Source organism: Salvia hispanica, chromosome 2 (genome assembly GCF_023119035.1).
Source record: "Salvia hispanica cultivar TCC Black 2014 chromosome 2, UniMelb_Shisp_WGS_1.0, whole genome shotgun sequence".
In the NCBI taxonomy this organism is placed as follows: Eukaryota; Viridiplantae; Streptophyta; class Magnoliopsida; order Lamiales; family Lamiaceae; genus Salvia; species Salvia hispanica.
Window position 1 is genome coordinate 40,086,307 of NC_062966.1, and position 19,267 is coordinate 40,105,573.

At 40.0% G+C, this 19,267-nt stretch overlaps 6 protein-coding genes across 6 annotated transcripts; 4 read left to right on the forward strand and 2 right to left on the reverse strand.

Moving 5' to 3' along the window:
- Window positions 1-172: 172 nt before the first annotated feature.
- LOC125207071 (formin-like protein 5) lies at window positions 173-4,104 on the forward strand. The gene is made up of 6 exons (XM_048106273.1): window positions 173-412; window positions 842-1,355; window positions 1,429-2,431; window positions 2,519-2,718; window positions 2,849-3,084; window positions 3,286-4,104. Exons 1-6 carry the CDS (start codon window positions 173-175, stop codon window positions 4,042-4,044), a joined length of 2,952 nt encoding a protein of 983 aa, XP_047962230.1. The 3' UTR covers window positions 4,045-4,104.
- Window positions 4,105-4,332: 228 nt separating this feature from the next.
- LOC125203250 (probable histone H2A.1) lies at window positions 4,333-5,097 on the reverse strand. The gene is made up of 2 exons (XM_048101560.1): window positions 4,820-5,097; window positions 4,333-4,678 (listed from the first exon to the last, which is right to left on the reverse strand). Exons 1-2 carry the CDS (start codon window positions 5,006-5,008, stop codon window positions 4,466-4,468), a joined length of 402 nt encoding a protein of 133 aa, XP_047957517.1. The 5' UTR covers window positions 5,009-5,097; the 3' UTR covers window positions 4,333-4,465.
- Window positions 5,098-8,140: 3,043 nt separating this feature from the next.
- Window positions 8,141-10,673, forward strand: LOC125207881 ((E)-beta-caryophyllene synthase-like). The gene is made up of 7 exons (XM_048107383.1): window positions 8,141-8,292; window positions 8,484-8,760; window positions 8,961-9,336; window positions 9,419-9,637; window positions 9,712-9,841; window positions 9,925-10,173; window positions 10,249-10,673. Exons 1-7 carry the CDS (start codon window positions 8,158-8,160, stop codon window positions 10,531-10,533), a joined length of 1,671 nt encoding a protein of 556 aa, XP_047963340.1. The 5' UTR covers window positions 8,141-8,157; the 3' UTR covers window positions 10,534-10,673.
- A 491-nt stretch (window positions 10,674-11,164) lies between these two features.
- LOC125207701 (organic cation/carnitine transporter 4) lies at window positions 11,165-13,361 on the forward strand. The gene is made up of 2 exons (XM_048107158.1): window positions 11,165-11,688; window positions 12,111-13,361. The coding sequence occupies exons 1-2, from the start codon at window positions 11,286-11,288 to the stop codon at window positions 13,274-13,276; spliced, it is 1,569 nt and encodes a 522-aa protein (XP_047963115.1). The 5' UTR covers window positions 11,165-11,285; the 3' UTR covers window positions 13,277-13,361.
- Window positions 13,362-13,486: 125 nt separating this feature from the next.
- Window positions 13,487-15,068, reverse strand: LOC125207702 (60S ribosomal protein L8). The gene is made up of 2 exons (XM_048107159.1): window positions 14,571-15,068; window positions 13,487-13,960 (listed from the first exon to the last, which is right to left on the reverse strand). The coding sequence occupies exons 1-2, from the start codon at window positions 15,008-15,010 to the stop codon at window positions 13,618-13,620; spliced, it is 783 nt and encodes a 260-aa protein (XP_047963116.1). The 5' UTR covers window positions 15,011-15,068; the 3' UTR covers window positions 13,487-13,617.
- Window positions 15,069-17,386: 2,318 nt separating this feature from the next.
- LOC125204313 (berberine bridge enzyme-like 18) lies at window positions 17,387-19,188 on the forward strand. Its single transcript, XM_048102924.1, has one exon. The coding sequence runs from the start codon at window positions 17,446-17,448 to the stop codon at window positions 19,057-19,059; it is 1,614 nt and encodes a 537-aa protein (XP_047958881.1). The 5' UTR covers window positions 17,387-17,445; the 3' UTR covers window positions 19,060-19,188.
- Window positions 19,189-19,267: the final 79 nt, after the last annotated feature.

The window sequence follows — 19,267 nt, forward strand, 5'->3', positions numbered from 1 at the left end:
TTTTGTTATTCGATTCAACAAATTATAATCTTTTTGTGAGTTTGAAGAAATTCCATTTTTTGTTGTTTTCCTGCCTGCCTGGGTAGATTGTGCAGCTTTTTGGCCTCTTCTTGTAATGCGGGTTGAACTTAGAGTGGTGTATTTGGAGATATATTGAGTTGGGTCGGTGTAAATGTTGCAAAGATTTGACCTTTCAAGTGTTTGGGAATTGGAAATAGAAAAAGGGCTCCTTTTTAGCCTCATTGTTTCCTCGTCAGGAGTTGGGAAGATGAAGATTCAAGTAAGGAAAGGGGTGTTTTGTTTTGTGGCTCTTGTTTTGCTTTCAGCTGTGGTAGTGATAAGCAGGGTGGAGGAAGCAGAAGAGCCTTTGCTGGCTTATCTAGTAGACTCAGGGCTCATAAATCTGGAGATGGTATATATATAAATAGATCGTGCTCTTCATTGAGTTTCATTTACAAGAAATAATAAAATTCATGTTTATATGTATATGTAATGCTCCTATGGTTTTAATATGCATCAGTGATGTGGTGATGAACTCTTACTTTCCTGTGCTGTTGGTGTTGTAAAATGCAATACCTTACTTTTGAAGATGAGCGTAGATAGATAAACATAGTACTATAGGTTAATCCATTGCTTACTAAAGTTGTGTTGGACCTTAATTTGAGCTAAATTTGGTTGATTCATGTATGATTAAAAGGGTAGGACTGGATGAATCATAGTAGTATTGAGGTTTTTAGTATTTTGAGAAGACTCTTTGGGTTTTACAAAACTAAACAAGACTCTACTCTGTAATGCATACTGCAGATCCAATACGCAATATCTGATGGAAATCCTATTGCAGGGTGAATTACTCAGGGAAAATTGTCTGCCCGAGTTGTTACAAGCTGGGAAAAGTTTACGAGATCACGAACACCGTTTTGCAGAGAAGTCGAGTAATAGCAGTGGTAAATCTTCGAGAATGCAAATGCATCAAGCTGTGAATATCCTATTGCCTCATGTTCATCGGATTCTTATAGACTGTGCAAGAGGGAAAATCCGTAATGTGAGGGAAGAGAAGAATTTGGGTTCTACGAGACGCAAGCTAGCTCAAACTCCTGGAGAAGCACCCTCTCCATCGCTAACAAGTCCAGCAGCTCCTAATCCACCGGGTGAACAAACTTCTACTAGTGGTTTGGACGAACAGTCGAGCAATAATAAGTCCCACAAGAAGAGTGTTGTTATTGCTGTGGTGGTGACAGCTTCCGTGACACTTGTCATTGTTGCAGTGCTCTTTATTTTCTGTGGCAGATGCTGTGGGATTGGTATAAAAGATGAAAGGCATCTTCTCAGCTTAAGCACAAGTGACTATTCTATTTGTTTCCTTATCATCATTTTGAACTCATGTCTTGCATTGCTGGTTGCTTATTCATTTGTTTTCAACTTCCACAGCCTCTTCACAGAAGTCGTTCGGGCTAGGAACTTCAGTGGATGAACAAAAGCTTGGTAATGAGTCAGTCATTAGCATATTAAACGGTAACACAACTGGTGGAACCTACTACTATGGAGAGTCACATTGTCTAAGCAATATCCCATTGGAAGACAGGAACGGGGTTGTGATTAGCTTAGTTGGAAACTCTTTCCACGCACCACCTAGAATGACAGCTTCTCCTCCGTTGATGCCACATCCTGGAAGGCGAGATCCTTCTAATCCACCTCCATTCAACAATGTTGCTCCTGCTCCTCCACCACCCACCGTCACACCAATGAAATCTGCTGCTGGACCACGTCCTCCACCGCCTCCACCTCCACCTCCTATACCGTCTGGTGCCAAGGCTAGTCCACCACCACCTCTTATATCCTCTGGTGCCAAGGCTAGTCCACCACCACCTCTTATATCCTCTGGTGCCAAGGCTGGTCCGCCACCACCACCACCACCTCCTATACTGTCTGGTGCCAAGGCTGGTCCGCCACCACCACCACCTCCTCTTATACCGTCTGGTGCCAAGGCTGGTACGCCACCACCACCACCACCACCACCTCCTATACTGTCTGGTGCCAAGGCTGGTCCGCCACCACCACCACCTCCTCTTATACCGTCTGGTGCCAAGGCTGGTACGCCACCACCACCACCACCACCACCTCCTATACTGTCTGGTGCCAAGGCTGGTCCGCCACCACCACCACCTCCTCTTATACCGTCTGGTGCCAAGGCTGGTCCGCCACCACCACCACCACCACCAACTCTTATATCCTCTGGTGCCAAGGCTGGTTCACCACCACCAGGACCACCTCCACCTCGACCACCACCTATTGGCTTGAAACCCCCTCGACCTGGACCACATCCTCAATCTGGCAGTAGTAAAACTAAGCTGAAGCCGTTCTTTTGGGACAAGGTACTGGCCAACCCTGATCATTCAATGGCTTGGCACCAGATCAAGTCCGGCTCCTTCCAGTAAGTCCACTTTCCTCCCTCTTTCTTCACATTATTCATTATTTCATGCTCATCCCATCTTATGGATGTAAATTTCCCAACGACCAGGTTCAGCGAAGAGATGATAGAAAATCTCTTTGGATATGCTCCTGCGAATAACAAGAATGAAGTGAAGAAAGAGTCGTCGTCCCAAGATGCTGTGTCACAATATATTAAACTAATTGATCCCAAGAAGTCGCAAAATCTTGCTATTTTACTTAAAGCTTTAAATGTCACTACAGAAGAAGTTTGTGATGCTCTAGAACAAGGTAGTTTTTTTTTGCTTTTGAGAACTCATGCTTAGAAGTTAGAATCAAGTAGAAATGCTTAAGAATATCTGAAATTTTGGGAACTGATTTCACATCATCAAAAATATTGCTACACTTTTTGTCTCAACAGGTCACGAGCTTCCTCCGGAGCTTATTCAAAATCTACTAAGAATGGCACCTACATCTGACGAAGAACTGAAACTGAGACTTTATGTTGGCGAGCTTTCTCTGCTGGGTCCCGCAGAGCGGTTTCTAAAAGTGTTGGTTGATGTTCCATTTGCATTTAAGAGGCTAGAGTGTTTGCTTTTCATGAGCACTCTTCAAGAAGAGATGTCTACGCTAAAAGAATCCTTCGCGGTTTTGGAGGTCAGAAAATAAGTTAATTCTCGATTTCTATGTGTATATGAATATGTCTTTTGTGACTGAGAGATGTTGAAAGAGTTAGGTGTTTACTAGGTAGAGTATTAAGTCCTTTGCTCATATTACTGATTGAAAGGATAGTTTGTCTATATACTATTTCATCACATTTATCCATCTGAAATCATGTAAATTTGTCTGAGTGTTCAGGCTGCAAGTTCAGAGCTGCAGCAAAGCAGATTGTTTTTCAAGCTCTTGGAGGCCGTTCTTAAAACTGGGAATCGTATGAACGATGGGACCTTCCGTGGCGGTGCGCAGGCATTTAAGCTCGATACACTGCTCAAGTTAGCAGACGTGAAAGGAACAGATGGAAAAACTACACTGTTGCACTTTGTCGTCCAGGAAATAATCCGATCCGAAGGCATAAGAGCTGCTAGAGCAGCACAGGAGAGCATAAAGTCTGATGATTCCTCTAATCAACCACCGGACGAGCATCTGAGGAGCCTCGGCCTCCAGGTGGTCTCTGGCTTGAGTAACGAGTTCGAGAATGTCAGGAGGGCCGCTCTACTGGATACTGACATATTAACAGGAACAGTAGCCAAGCTCGGCCACGCCCTTGATAAAGCCGGGAATATCCTGAGATCCGAAATGGAGAACATACCGCCAGATAATGGCTTTCACCAGGCGCTGAGGAGCTTCGTGCAGAACGCTGAGGTTGACGTGAGGTGGTTGCACGAGGAAGAGATACGTATAATGGCATTAGTAAAGAGCAGTGCAGACTACTTCCATGGGAAATCTGGTAAGGACGAGGGCCTGAGATTGTTCGTCATTGTTCGCGATTTCCTAATAATATTGGATAAAGTATGCAAAGAAGTGCAAGCTACGCCACCCAAAGGGCCTAAGAACAGAGATGCAACGGTGGATCCTCCCGATCCACGACAGACTACTACTCCCAGCCATTGCCGATAGGCAAGTAGATATACTTGGAGTTCAGACGACGACAAACCATAGAAATGTAGGTAGAAATTCTTGTACATTGGCCTGGATTTGGAAATCTACAATCAACAACTCTTTTAACTCTTCAATATTCTTTGTTCCTCCATTTTATTTACGGAGTAGTTCATACAGTTGGAAATTAAATTTATCAGAAAAAATCACTGATCAAGAAAAAGGGGAGTAGCAAATTCGAAACGATGGATATCATAAAACGCTCAAGAATGTAGCTTTTTGTTGATTAATACTAGTATTAGCTAAACATGAAAAGGAAAAAAGGGATTTAAATTCCAGTAATCCATTTACAAAGATACTTCAAAAGCTCAGTTCCCTCCCTAACAAATGCATCTAAAACAAAACAACAATCTGTAGAAAACTAGTAACGAATGACAACGGCCTAATCCTCGTCGGCGGCGGAGGGCTTTGACGACCCGGTCTTCTTCGGGAGCAGCAGATTGTGAATGTTGGGCATCACACCGCCATTCGCAATCGTGACATCTCCAAGAAGCTTGCTCAGCTCCTCGTCGTTCCTCACGGCCAGCTGAATGTGGCGGGGAACGATCCTCGTCTTTTTGTTGTCCCTGGCAGCGTTGCCGGCCAATTCCAGAACCTGAAATTGCAGCTCAATTAGATTGTGCCTTTTTCACTGAGACTGTTACAAACCCTAGAATTTGGGGATTTCTGAAATCGGGAAAATTGCTCACACGAACAAACCAAAATTTTACAAAAATCGAAAATTGAAGATAATTACCTCTGCGGCGAGGTACTCTAGCACGGCGGCGAGGTAGACCGGCGCACCGGCGCCGACTCGTTCGGCGTATTTTCCAGCCTTGAGGAACCGAGCGATACGGCCGACGGGAAACTGAAGGCCGGCCTTGCTGCTTCGGGATGTGGCCTTCTTAGCCGCTCCGGATCCTAGCGTCTTGCCCCGGCCCGCCATTGCGATTTCTTAGAGCTTGGAAGGGAATTAGGAAGAAAGGGATTTGGAGGGAGCTCGGAACAAAGAAATGGCTGATTGATAGTGAAATTGGGGTTCGAGTGGATTATATAGCGATGGGGGTTGCATATGAACCAATCATTACGCTGTAACGGGATCGTGGATTGTGGCCGTTGATAAGTGTGTGAATGGATGGCTAGATTTGGTTGAGAGTTCAAATTTTGGGAGTTGTCCGCATTAATGCGTTTCAATCATCAGGATTCCCTCTCCGCTTCTTTATTTTTTTTTTTTTTTGGGGAGGAATCTTCTTTGTATTTTGTTGATAAATTAATTACATGCGAAATTAGATTTAATTGATAAGTAGGAGTATTTTATTTGTATCATTGTTTGTTTAAAAAGTGTTGCTATGGTTAAATGGAGTATTAATCTTCTCTCTAATTTGGAATTAATATATTTACTTTTTCGATTCAGGTGATCATCGATTATTTGTAATGGCTAGTACTTTCGACATGCCTATTTTCATTCAGATGACGGCATGGCTTCGATTTTCTCAATGCATAATAAAATTTCGAACATGAATCTTGTGGAGTATTTAATAAAAAAACGAGCACGACAAAAATAATACTCCTAGATACTTATGTTATTTTTATTTTTGTCATTTAATTCCCTTATCATAGGATATTAATGACAACCACAACCAAGTACAAATGTTAATCATTTCAAACTTTGACCCTGCAATAGACCGCAAACACGTATGTCTGACAACCACGTTCTACAACCTTATTATCGATAACCTAAAAATTAAACTCACTTAATATAAAATTGACAGAGACAGCATAAAATTCTCTTGGTTTCTATGTTAATTACAAAATATTTACTTTTCGCCACAAGATTTTATATAGTATTATTTAGTGAGTTAAATGAAAAGAGAATAAAGTAGAAATAATATTGTTTTCATTTTAGAAAATATTTCATTTTCAATTGGAATGAGAGAGTATAATTTAGGTGCACACTTATATATTCACACTAGCATACGCATGAGCATATATATATTTATGGGCTCTAATCGAGCCATGCCCGGTTATAGTGGGTGCACAAATATATGAGGTTTTGCGCACACTCAACACAAGCCAGCTCAATAACTCTCTCTCACCTTTTTTTTTTGTTTATGAGGGAGTAGTTTAATAAACCAAATGAATGATTAAAAGATCGAGAATGGATTTTGTTTAAAAATCCAATGAACACTTGCTATGTATAGTAGGTGAGCTAGTGGAGAGGACTACCGAGAGAGTGTGAAGGCGAAGGCGAGCAAACTCCCGAAGAAGCACCCTCGTTGCCTAGCCGATGGGAACGAGCTCCTGAGGTTCCACGGAACCACACTCACTTGCTCCCTCGGCTTGAACGGCTTCTCCAGTATCCGATAAATGCTGTGTTTGTCGCATCATCAGAGAGGGGTTCTCGAGCATAGGCCGGGTTGGAGTCTTCACGGCCTCCACGAGTGAGAGGGCGTTTGAGTCCATTGAGATGCAAGGGGAGGATCCCTGTGTTAGGAAGGCCTTGATTCTGTGTTAGGAAGGCCTTGAACTTAAATCCCAACCTATAAATACACAAATTTCAATTTTTTTCATATCGAGCAAATTAAGTCAAGTGACTAGATAAAGTCATATAGACATATAACTATGCTATTTAATTCAACCATCGTTTAATGTAAAAATGCATGGTTATATATACATTTCTTATTTTTCACTTATTTTTCCGGATATCAGAAACTGTGTGTGTGTGATAGCTAAAGGACTTGATATTACCACTTGGATCTGGAACCTGCATGTTGATGCTCACGATTTCGATAGTCATACCAACGATTTGGAAGATATCTCTAGAAAAGTATTTACTAATCCATATTTTAAAAACTCTAAAATAATGCTGTATAAAATCTTCTTGAAAAGAACGTTTATCTGGATGTTGTCTTTCAAGCTAATTTTCTAAATTTTTAAAAATATTAGATTATTTTACGCAAACATTCATTTATGACTAGATAGGATCATGTTACTCGTGTGAAAATAAGTGTATACAAACACTGAAACAGTCAAACTCGAGCTCTATAGCTTGAGATGATCTATATATATTACAATAAATATAATTAAAGCATATTAATTATAAATTTAACACAAGTGTATACAAAACAGTTAAACTTGAAATCTATAGATTGATAGCTTGGAATGATCTATACATATATATATATATACACTCCCTCAGCCCCCTATAAGAGTCTTAGTATTTTTTTTTTATTTAATCTATCCCATAATATAAATCTTATTTTATTTAATAAGTGAGTCTCACATTTCAAGAACTAATTTTACTCATATTTTATTATAAAATTAATATAAATAAGACATACGTTCCATTAACTTATTCAACACACTTTTTTTTGCATTTTTTTAAAACATATGCCAAATTAAATAGGCCTCCGATTGCAAAAGGGGTAAGTATTACCATAAATATAATTAAAGCATATCAATTACTATAAAATTAAATGAGCAACCTCAGTAGATTGTGCAATAGAGTAAAAGAAATTAAATACTGTAGTTTTTTTCTCAGTCTTTATCAATGCAGTGCGCAACCTAAGTAAAGTGCATGTGAATAGCTTGTTTATTTCAGTAATTTGGTTTCTAATTTTTAAATTCACATATAAATTGATTTAGTCATTCCAGTATTTATTCCAGTATTTATGTGAATTTTTATTTAATAAGAAAAGTAATAAGACTTCAGAAAAAACAAATAATAACTTTTACTCCCAATCACTTTTTCTAATTTCGACAATGTTACATATTTTTGATTATCATCATCCGTCCACTAGCAATAGTCTTGGTGGTTCATGATGAGGTTTAATAAAATGTTAGGAAATTCTTATTCTCGAAAAAAATATTTCAGTATATTTTATTTGTATTATTATATTTATCATCGAATTTAAGAAATATTTAGAAATCTTGTAAATTTTCTTGATATTTTAAGTACTTACGGATAAACAAATATGAGTATATGAGAAATCATGTTTCTCAATAACATTATCTTAGGGATTTCTATAAATAGTGTTGCCTACTAAGCCCATTTTCTCAAATGAATAGTGGAGTATCTAAAAGTTATATAATAGGATGGAGTTTCCTTTAATTGTCACTACTTCCAAGATTTCAGGTAACAATGTGGGTGCAAACGACAACCGTCGATCTGTAACTTACCATCCCAACATTTGGGGAGATTTTTTTCTTCCATATGCTTCACATCATACGGTAGGTATATACTAGTAGTAGTATATATTGTCATTCTACTTTCACAAGTAGTTGATCATATTTGATAGCTATCGATGAACGAAGTTGGGATGTCAATAGAATCCGAAACGCTTATAACTTGATGTTTCACTGAAAAGCGTTTGTCTTCTACGTGTTACCTAACATGCTAAATTTGCGTTGGTTCGAATTAGGACATCTCCATTGCCGAAAAGGAAGAACATGAAAGACAAAAGGAAGAGATTAAGGAATTGATCCTTCAAATTGATGAAGTTGATATAACCCTAAAACTAGAACTCATTGACTTGATCCAACGGCTTGGAGTTGGCTACCATTTCGAAAAGGAAATCGATAGAACCTTACGATGGATTCATGACACCTATAGTGAGAAGGCCAACAACGACAACGATCTTCGAGTAGTTGCTCTTCGCTTTCGCCTACTACGCGAACAAGGTTTCCCCGTTCCATGTGGTATGTGTATGGATATGGATGATATTTTTCTAACCGTACTTCCTTTTGAGATATCTTGAGTTAAATGAGTCGTTTTCTCTTTTGATCAAAATACTTTTTCAATTTAATTATGCAGGTTATTCCTTCGTCTACTTTATTCTCTATTTACTTATCTATTTTGTTATCTCTTCGCGTTAACTCACTAATCATTTTTTGGACAGATGTTTTTAGTAAATTCGTGGACGAGGAAGGAAATTTCAAGGAGTCGATAACGAATGATGTTGAAGGGTTGTTGAACTTGTACGAGGCATCGAACTATGGAGTGCAAGGAGAGGAAATTCTTGACAAAGCATTAGAATTTTCCTCTTCTCATCTCCAGTCGTTAATCATGAACATGAGTAATAATTCTCTTTCGACACGAGTTAGGGAAGCTCTGAATATCCCAATTTCAAAGACTCTAAACAGATTGGGAGCAAGAAAATTCATTTCTATGTACAAAGAAGAATACTCATGCAACAGAAAGATACTCGATTTTGCGATATCGGACTTCAATCTTGTGCAGAAGCTTCACCAGAAAGAGCTAAGTCATCTTACAAGGTTAGTAGAGATTGATAGCATACATTTTCATCGTTTTTTTCAACTAATTAAAGAGAATTGATTGAATTATATATTGTTGTAGGTGGTGGAAGGAATTGGACTTTGCAAATAAACTTCCCTTTGCTAGAGATAGACTTGTGGAATGCTATTTTTGGATTGTGGGTGTTTACTTTGAGCCAAGCTATGCAATTGCAAGAAAGCTACTAACCAAAGTCATTTATATGGCTTCTGTCCTTGACGACATTTACGACGTCTATGGAACGTTAGACGAACTAACGCTTTTCACTAGCATTCTCCGAAGGTAGGTGGAACGTTTTACTATTAAAATGTTAAAATAAAGGGAAATTAAAAATAAAATATTTTGGTATAATAAAGGTGGGACATTAATGCGATTGATGAATTGCCACCGTACATGAGGATATACTACAAAGCCCTATTGGATGTATATGTTGAAATGGAAGATGAAATGGGAAAATCATATGCGGTCGAATATGGAAAAGCTGAGGTATGGATATGCAGAATATGAATATTTTTATTTTTATGAAGAATTGAAGACGTAAAAATGAAGTGATATATATTTTTATGCAGATGATTAGGTTGGCGGAGGTGTACTTTAAAGAGGCTGAGTGGTCTTTCAACATGTACAAGCCTACAATGGAAGAATATACAAAAGTGGCACTTTTGTCTTCTGGATATATGATGATGTCAATAAATTCATTAGCTGTGATCAATGATCCAATTAGCAAGGAAGAGTTTGATTGGGTTTTGAGTGAACCACCTATTCTTAAATCATCTTCACTCATTACTAGGCTAATGGATGACCTTGCAGGATATGGGGTAACACTAACACTAACACTAATTAATTTATCTACTGTTTCACTGCATTCTGATTGTGATTATATAAATGTACAGTTTGAAGAAAAGCTCTCAGCAGTGCATTACTACATGCATGAAAATGGTGTTTCAGAGGAAGAAGCTTCTGCAGAGCTGCGCAAACAAGTGAAGAATGCATGGAAGCTTCTAAACAAGGAACTTCTTCACCCAAGAGAAGCTTCCATTCCTATCCTTAAATGTGTTGTCAACTTCACTCGTGTCATAATCGTGTTGTACACAGATGAAGATGCATATGGAAATTCCAAAACTAAGACCAAAGACATGATCAAATCCGTGCTTGTCGATCCCGTCTCCAATATTTAACAGCGATAAGACTATGGTTTTACGTGTACGTTATTGTAGCCAGTGATGGATTCAGCTGAGAACAGCGGGTACAATTGTAGCATGTCTAGGCTCGGCCATTTTACCCAATAATAATAAAAAGCTCATTTTTTATGTAGTAAGTAGATTTATTATGTTATACTATATTGATTCTTGGAAATTTTAATTGATTGATGCATGTTCGTTATCACTTATGCAGGAAAATACTCATGGCTTAAAATATGTAGAAGACGATTGAAATGTAGTATCTATTTTTGTTGATGCAAGTTTGGTGGAAATTAGTTCATGATGAATGAATTATGTTTAAAAAGATCAACGATCTTGACAATGGGAGTATCAATTTTATTCATGTGTTGGTTTGGTGGAAATTAGTTTAATTATGGTGAATGAAATAGCACTTCTCATGATGTTATTGATTTGTGATAGTATTCGTTTGTGAGCCCATATTTTCAGAGCAAGTTAATTAGTATCAATGGAAAGTTGGACGTGACTCTTTCCTCTTAGTCTTGGGGACAAGTTTGTTGATCATTCACCAACCCTCAAGTATGATAAAAAAAAAATATTACTCCTACTATTGATTTTTGTGATTCATCCACGTGCATATCCTAATCCTATTTATATATATTACATTATGTGATAGTGAGATAAAAGAGGTAGAATTAGTATATTCTCATCACTTCTTCTTCCACATTCTAATCCCAATCCCTAAATCAAAAAAAAAAATATTTAAAAAAATGTGGAAACACTCGCCTCCAAAAACTAGTGTTCCACAGGAGGCGGGGCTGCGGTCGCCGCTTGTGGGGGAGGCGGAGAGGTTGTGCATGGACGATATGCTAAAAAAGTATTGCGGCGAATTCGGGTGGTGGCAGCTGAGGCACTTTGTGCTGACGAGCATGGCGTGGGCGCTGGAGGCGTTCCACACGATGGTGGTGATATTCGCCGACCGCGAGCCGGCATGGCGGTGCGTGGGCAGCGGGTGCGCGGTGGAGGCGACGAGCATGTGTGGGATGGAGGATGGCACGTGGGAGTGGGTGGAGGGGCCCGGGAGCTCCACGGTCGCGGAGTTCGGCTTAGTCTGCGGCGACAAGTATAAGGTGGGCTTGGTTCAAGCCTTGTTTTTCGCCGGCTGCATGATCGGTAATTCATGGACTACTTTTATTCCTCCCCTCCCCAACTAATTCATTTTATTAAATTATGGAGTCAAAGCAATAAAAATTTAATTATTTAATGAAAAGGTTATGTCATTGGAAACTTATTTATTGGAATATTATCTATGCAAGTATCCATATCTAGGCATTATTAGCTTATTAAACGGGTCTTTACTAGTGGAGTGGTGGTTCTGTTTTTTTAATACACTACACATCTCTAACAAAACCCCTAATCAATCGAATAAGAATAGTATTTAAACATGAGAATTAAGAAGGGCGAATAGAAAATCTGTGAATAATTGTTGTTGTGTTTATGCATATACGTAATTATTTATGTGTAGTCATTCTAATTTTCTCTAAATTATTTACTAGTATATGCATAGAATTTAAAAGCGTGTATAATTTGATCAGGTGCGGGCGTATTCGGGCATCTCTCCGACTCAAGGCTAGGAAGGAAAGGTTCCTTAGTAGTTGTCTGCATACTGAATGCCATCTTCGGTTGCCTGACCGCCCTCTCCCCGACCTACCCCGTCTACGTGGCCCTCCGCCTCCTCACCGGCGTCAGCACGGGCGGGGTCGGCCTCTGCGCCTTCGTCCTCGCCACCGAGCCCGTGGGCCCCACCAAGCGGGGCGCGGCCGGTATGTCCACCTTCTACTTCTTCTCGGGCGGGATCGCCGCCCTCTCCGGCATCGCCTACGCCTTCCGCTCGTGGCGGGCCCTCTATATCGCCACCTCCATCCCCTCCATCCTCTTCCTCGTCTTCGTCCTCCCCTTCGTCTCCGAGTCCCCACGCTGGCACCTCATCCGCGGCGAGGTGGGCCCCGCCATGCAGACCATGCGCGCCATTGCTCGGTCCAACGATGGGGACCTTCCGGCCACCACCCTCCTCGCCTTGGACGAGGAGGTTAGTGGCCATTCGCCCCGGAGCATGTCCGCTAAGCAGGAGGCTGTCACTGGATCCCTAGTGGACGTGCTCCGTTGCCCCCTGACACGCGTCCGCCTCTTCCTGGCGGCCGCGGTCAACTTCTTCTGCTCGGTCGTATACTACGGGCTGAGCTTGAACGTGGTGAACCTCGGCACCAACCTCTACCTCAACGTGTTCCTCAACGCGGTGGCGGAGATGCCGGCCTTCTTCCTCACGGCGGTGTTACTTGACAGGTACGGACGGAAGCCACTGAGCATCGGGACACAGTGGTTCAGCGGCGCGTTCTGCCTGTTGGGGGGGCTGATGAAGGGCTATGGAGTGTGGAAAACGGTTAGGATGGTGTGTGGGATTCTTGGGATATTTGGGATGGCGGGGACGTATAATTTGCTGTTTATCTACACGGTGGAGCTGTTCCCGACGGTGGTGAGGAATGCTGCGCTGGGATGTGCGACTCAGGCAGCGCAGATGGGGGCAATATTGGCGCCGTTCGTGGTGGTTATGGGGGAGAGGGTGCCGTTTCTGGTGTTCGGAGCGTGTGGCATGGCCGGAGGGATGTTTGCGTTTTTGTTGCCGGAGACATTGAACCGGCCGTTGTATGATACAATGACCGGTATGGAAGAGGGAGAAGGCGGAGGAGATTTGTTGAGTTAGAGTTTTAATTTTAGTAGTACTAGCAAAGACTAGGTATGGTCGACTTGATTACTCCTATTTTAAAGTATTCTTTTGAGATTTTGTGGAAATGAATGACTTATTACCTGCGTGCTGCGTATACATAAAAGTCCAATATGCAAAACAATACTTTGATTTACAAAGGTTATGCTCAATTTTGGTTAAACTTAAAACAAAATAAGATAACGGCAATACTCCAACAATATAACTCAATAACCCCAACAAAATTTAGTATATCCTCAACAAAACATTGCATTTTAACAACAAAAAAAACAGATTCAAATTTCAATATATAGATAAAGAAGAAAACAAGATGACAATTCCTAGGCCTTATCAGCTTTAGCAGCTGTAGCAGCAGCTTGACCTCTGAGACGGCCGGTTCTTCTGGCAGCAATAAGACCAACCTTTTGGCCGGGTGGTGCATCACGACGGACAGTACTGGCATGACCAATGTGTTGATGGTTACCACCACCATGAGGATGCTCCACAGGATTCATAGCAACACCACGAACCTTGGGCCACGAGTTCCTCTTCACTCTAAACTTGTGATATGCATTTCCAGCCTTCAACATTGGCTTCTCAGTTCTCCCACCTCCGGCAATCTGCCCAACCATGGCACGACAGCCACTCGGCACAATCTTCTTTGCACCTGAAGGGAGCTTGACCCTGCAGGAATAACAGATTTCCCAATGAAGTGGCTTTTGATGCAAGCACCAATGCAACATTTAAAAGAATTTGAGCACCAAATGAATTACACAATGACACTAAATGAGCTATAGTGAAATACAAACATAGCTTATCAGATTTATGCAAATGAATACAAAAGATGAAAAAAAAACTCACTTAACATCAGATTCCAAATGTAAGTGAAAAATATGAACTGCTCATCCTAAACTAGTAAGTACTCCACAAAGAAGCTGATTAAATACTAACCTACACTAAGACTTGCTCAAATCTCATGAAACAAAATAATACTTTGTAAAATCTTATAAACCAGGAAAAGTGAATTAAGAAATCAGGAAAAAAAATTATTTAGCAGATATATTATTTCCAGTTTAGAGTAATCACACACCAAAGTATCTAATTAGAGCTAAAGCCATCGATAATATCAAGGTAAAGTATCTAATTAGAAATCTACACAGCCACTGATAGAAATGGTAAGGAAGAGGAGACCAGTTTGCACATAGCATCATACTCAATACTTCTCAATTCTCATTAACTATGCCAAATTAAATCAATTTACTAAGAAGTAACAATAGGCGAACAAATTAATTACCTAGTGGTTCCATTATCGGGGTTGTGGGAGATGACAATCGCATAATCCCCAGAAGCCCTAGCGAAAACGCCGCGATCTCCAACGTGATGCTCCACGTTGCAAACGACGGCTCCTTCGGGAATGGATCTGAGAGGCAAGACGTTGCCGACGACGAGATTGGCCTTCTTCCCGCAGTAGACGAACTGGCCGGTGTACATGCCCTCGGCGGCGACGAAGAGCTCCTTCTGGTGCTGGAAGCGGAAGGGGTGGCGGAAGGTGACGCGGGCGAGGGGGGCGCCGCGGCCGGGGTCGTGGATGATCTCTGTGACGACGCCCTTGAGGTAGCCGTTGCGCTCGCCGAAATCGAGGGAGCGGAAGCGCGCCGGCCCCTTGCGGTGGTGGGTGTGGGATTTGAAGACGGAACCCGCTCCCTTACGCTGCGCTCTGATCACGCGTCCCATTCTGCCGGCGTGGTGTGTGTGTGTGAGGTGAAATGGTGTAGATAGATGTAGGGAGCTTCTCTTTTAGCTGAAATTAGGGTTTCCGAATTGCTTTGTTTTGGGATACGGTCAACTTGGGCCCAGCCTGATTGATTTGAGAGTTGTTCGTATTTGGGCCGGCCCAATTAGTGCTCAAAATGGGTCCATGCTTCAATATACAGTATTACTGATAATTGGTCTTTTTTTTTTTTTTTTTTTGAGTTAACGAACTCAAACTTTAAACTCGTAACAGTTGGTCAGGACATTAACCACTCTATGGTTTGGCTAACACACATTAAAGTAGTATTTTCTTAATATACGTGTAATGGAGCTTACTAGCGAAATCTAAAGAGGGACTATGTTATGTAAAAATATATCCTTAAATTGTTTTACTACAATCTCTGCATTTATTTATATTAAATTCAAATTTATTTTATTATAAATATCACGTCAAATAATAATTTTATTTTAACAATTTACACTAAATTTATAAAGAATAGTACTATATTTTATCGACTACTGATATTTACTCACGAAATTTAAAAACGTGATTTATGTTTGTTTTATTTTAATATAAATCCAAAAATATGTATGAAATATATTTTACCCAAAAACTAAAAATAAAATTAATTTTAAAATACCATTAAAGTTAATTACCTACTTCATTTTAGATTTTAGAATACTAAGATGGTCTATTCACTACACTCGATTTAAGTATATGAGAGAAATGATCATGTATTCAATATCAAAAAAAATAATCAAATACTTATTTATGTCATTGTCTATTTCCTTATAGTAGCGGTCATATAAAAGGATGCATGTTTAATAATTCGAATCGCCTTCAAAACGTAATCTTGTACAAACAAATTTGAATACGCAATTATCTGCCCAAGATCAATGTAATAAGTAGGCAAGAAATAGAAAATAAAAAAGAATTTGTTCCATAATAAATTTTTCGATTTGACTTGATTGAGAAAAATAAAAATACGTATTCTTTTTTGCCTCACGCTAGTCGTGTCATTTTTCATTTCAACTCCTAAATGTCAATTACTACTAGATATACATAGACATTGGAAATTTTCAATTTCTTATCCTTTTCCTTTTATTTTCTTTTTAAAAGCTGCCTATGGTATGAGTATCTATCGACTATCATGTTAATTTCGATTAATCTAAACTGCTTAAAATGGTAATATGGCTTATCTTTTCAATTTCGGTAGCGTGAGATAAACCATACAATATACACCAAGTACATGAGTTCTCTAAGTTTGTAAATTCTTAATTATGATTAATCTCCACTGTACAAAAATCACTTCAACTTCCAATGGAAATTGAAACTATAATCTCTCTCAAACCACAGATTTGAGTGAAACGAACATGTTTGGTGAATTAGAAGATTTTTTCTTCGTTGAGTTTGCTATAGTCTATAGATATAGTACATCGAATATTACTCCATAATTAAAGAGTGTTATTCACTTATTCATATATTTCTTCCTAAGCTCATATGGTACAACTTTTTATTATCTTATCATCTCCTCACACTCACAATCTCACACCCCTTTGCTACACCTAGTTCACTTCAAAAGTTGTTTAAAATGTATCTTTTTGTGTTTTTAAAATATAGTATAATTGACAATTGAATGTTGAATACTCCAAATTTCATGTGACCCCCAAACCCTTGTATATTTATCATATACACAATAATTTGCATTTATCTCCTTTATTTAATCAAGTCAAGTAATCCTTATTGACAACGTGGACTGCAATAAGATGCCAAATTGTATATAGTTTTCACCATTTTTGAATAAGTAAACAAGATTTGAGGACTGTAAATTTCTTCAAATGTACTAACTCGTAACGTCGTCGACAACCTATCCCTAAATCCGGTCAAATGTTTTTAGATTTGACGTCACCATCTTAAACTTTGTCACGTACAAACACCAACATATATCCACTCAACTCGTGAATAACAATCAAACTATTAAATCTCTCAATTCATCATATTTTTATTTGTAGTATATATAAATTGAATTGTGATAATTCTAAAATAAATTATGTAAAATTAAGCAAAATAAAATTAAAACATAATTGATTTTTATTTCAAACTCTAAAATTACATTTTAACTCCAAATAATTCTACTAGCCGAAAATAGAACCACAAATCATATTAAAAAGAAAAAGAAAAAGAAAAGGAAAAAGGATAAAGAAAAAGCAAAAAGAGGAATAGGAAAAAGCAAAAAGAAATAAAAATTGCGTAAATCATTAGTAAATTAAAAAAACAGGGCCGTTGAATTGAGTGGGGTTACATTAGTATAGAATAATAGTACTCCTATCTCGTAGTACAATCACATGCTTCAGTTTTATAGATAGAACACAACATCCAACAAATCACAAACTCATATTCTCGAAATCACAAAACCATGAAATCTTCTTCAATTTCAACTCTTGTTCTCATCTTGTCGTGTTCATGGGCAGCTTCAGCCGGTGACGATTTTCTTCATTGTCTCTCTCAACAATCATGGATTTCCAACGTTGTTTACACTCCTCCCAATTCATCCTACAATTCCATCCTCCAATTTTCCATCCGCAACCTCAGATTCGACTCGGAATATATTCCTAAACCAAAAGTGATCATTACCCCGGAGCACGAATCCCAGGTCCCGCCCGTCGTGCTCTGCGCCAGACAAAGTGGTCTGGAGATCAGAACCCGAAGCGGCGGCCATGACTTCGAGGGACTGTCTTACGTCTCACTACAAGCCCCGTTTGTCATTCTTGATTTGATCAATCTCAGTGAAATCACAGTCGATGTTGACCGGAAAACTGCATGGGTCGGAGCTGGCGCAACCGTCGGTTCTTTGTACTACAGAATCGCCGAAAAAAGTCCGGTTCTCGGGTTTCCCGCCGGATTCTGCCCGACCGTAGGTGTCGGTGGGCACTTCAGCGGCGGCGGCTACGGCGCATTGATGAGGAAATACGGCCTGTCGGCCGATCAGGTCATCGACGCAAGAATAATCGACGTCCATGGTAGAATCCTCGACAGAAAATCAATGGGCGAGGATCTATTCTGGGCAATCAGAGGCGGCGGAGGGGCCAGCTTTGGCGTGATCGTAGCCTGGAAGGTACGACTGGTGGATGTTCCAGAAACTGTCACAGTTTTTACGGTCACAAAGACCGTTGAACAAAATGCGACTCAGTTGGCACGGCAGTGGCAATATGTCGCCCCTCGATTGGACTCCGATTTATTCATCGGAGTTTTACTAAACAGGGTGAATTCCACTGTTTTATTTAATTTCTTCTCACTCTTCCTAGGAGGAGTCGACAGACTACTTCCCATGTTGCAGGAGAGTTTCCCGGAGTTGGGTGTGGCGAGAGAAGACTGCATCGAGATGAGCTGGATACAGTCCGTCTTATATTACTCTGGGAGGACGGCAGGATCGTCACCGGATCAGGGCACGGCCGAAAGTCTTCTAAACCGGACGCCGGAGACCTTGTGGAACTTCAAAATGAAGTCCGACTACGTCAAGGAGCCTGCTCCTGAGAGCATGTTCCAAGGCATCGTGAGACTGTTACGCCAGCCAGAAGGGCTTCTGTCTCGCGTTTACACAGTCCCCTACGGTGGAAGGATGGCGGAGATTCAAGAATCCGCCACCCCGTTCCCTCATAGGGCAGGTAACTTGTACAAAATTGCCTGTGTGGCTTACTGGCGGGACCGTGATGGTGAAGATTCGGATAAGTACATAAGATGGAGTCGAAGGTACTATGATTACATGACTCCTTATGTCTCGAAATCTCCGAGAGAAGTGTACTTGAACTACAGAGACCTCGACATCGGAGTAAATAATTTTGGTGGACAAACGAGTTACGAGCAAGCAAGCATTTGGGGCATGAAATATTTCAAGAATAATTTTGATCGCCTTGTGAAGGTCAAGACGGTCATTGATCCGGCCAATTTCTTCAAGAATGAACAGAGCATTCCGCCATGTAAGACAGGGAGTAAGATGAAGTTGCCCGAAGCTGTATTTTCTTATGAATAATTGATTCATGCGTGAGTTAATTAAATTATGTGATGTAGTTATATGAAAATAATATCTGTAATGTGGTTATATGAAAATATTTAATACTGTATTAGCTTATTGATTATGAATATAGTAGTATTTCTACTATTTTAGCAATAAATTACTGTATATAGAAGTGGAATGGCCATAGATAACTATTTGTTTCTCTTCAAAATTTAACATAAAT

What these genes read in the sequence shown, in the direction of transcription:
- LOC125207881 (XM_048107383.1), top strand. Translation starts at nt 8,158, where the DNA reads ATGGAGTTTCCTTTAATTGTCACTACTTCCAAGATTTCAGGTAACAAT. An exon ending in AGGTTTCCCCGTTCCATGTG is followed by an intron (nt 8,761 to 8,960) that starts GTATGTGTATGG and finishes TTTTTTGGACAG; the next exon opens with ATGTTTTTAGTAAATTCGTG. An exon ending in TCGAATATGGAAAAGCTGAG is followed by an intron (nt 9,842 to 9,924) that starts GTATGGATATGC and finishes ATTTTTATGCAG; the next exon opens with ATGATTAGGTTGGCGGAGGT.
- LOC125207071 (XM_048106273.1), top strand. Translation starts at nt 173, where the DNA reads ATGTTGCAAAGATTTGACCTTTCAAGTGTTTGGGAATTGGAAATAGAA. An exon ending in GGCTCATAAATCTGGAGATG is followed by an intron (nt 413 to 841) that starts GTATATATATAA and finishes ATCCTATTGCAG; the next exon opens with GGTGAATTACTCAGGGAAAA. An exon ending in AATCCTTCGCGGTTTTGGAG is followed by an intron (nt 3,085 to 3,285) that starts GTCAGAAAATAA and finishes CTGAGTGTTCAG; the next exon opens with GCTGCAAGTTCAGAGCTGCA.
- LOC125204313 (XM_048102924.1), top strand. Translation starts at nt 17,446, where the DNA reads ATGAAATCTTCTTCAATTTCAACTCTTGTTCTCATCTTGTCGTGTTCA.
- LOC125203250 (XM_048101560.1), bottom strand. Translation starts at nt 5,008, where the DNA reads ATGGCGGGCCGGGGCAAGACGCTAGGATCCGGAGCGGCTAAGAAGGCC. An exon ending in TAGAGTACCTCGCCGCAGAG is followed by an intron (nt 4,679 to 4,819) that starts GTAATTATCTTC and finishes CTGCAATTTCAG; the next exon opens with GTTCTGGAATTGGCCGGCAA.
- LOC125207701 (XM_048107158.1), top strand. Translation starts at nt 11,286, where the DNA reads ATGTGGAAACACTCGCCTCCAAAAACTAGTGTTCCACAGGAGGCGGGG. An exon ending in TTTCGCCGGCTGCATGATCG is followed by an intron (nt 11,689 to 12,110) that starts GTAATTCATGGA and finishes TAATTTGATCAG; the next exon opens with GTGCGGGCGTATTCGGGCAT.
- LOC125207702 (XM_048107159.1), bottom strand. Translation starts at nt 15,010, where the DNA reads ATGGGACGCGTGATCAGAGCGCAGCGTAAGGGAGCGGGTTCCGTCTTC. An exon ending in CCCGATAATGGAACCACTAG is followed by an intron (nt 13,961 to 14,570) that starts GTAATTAATTTG and finishes TTATTCCTGCAG; the next exon opens with GGTCAAGCTCCCTTCAGGTG.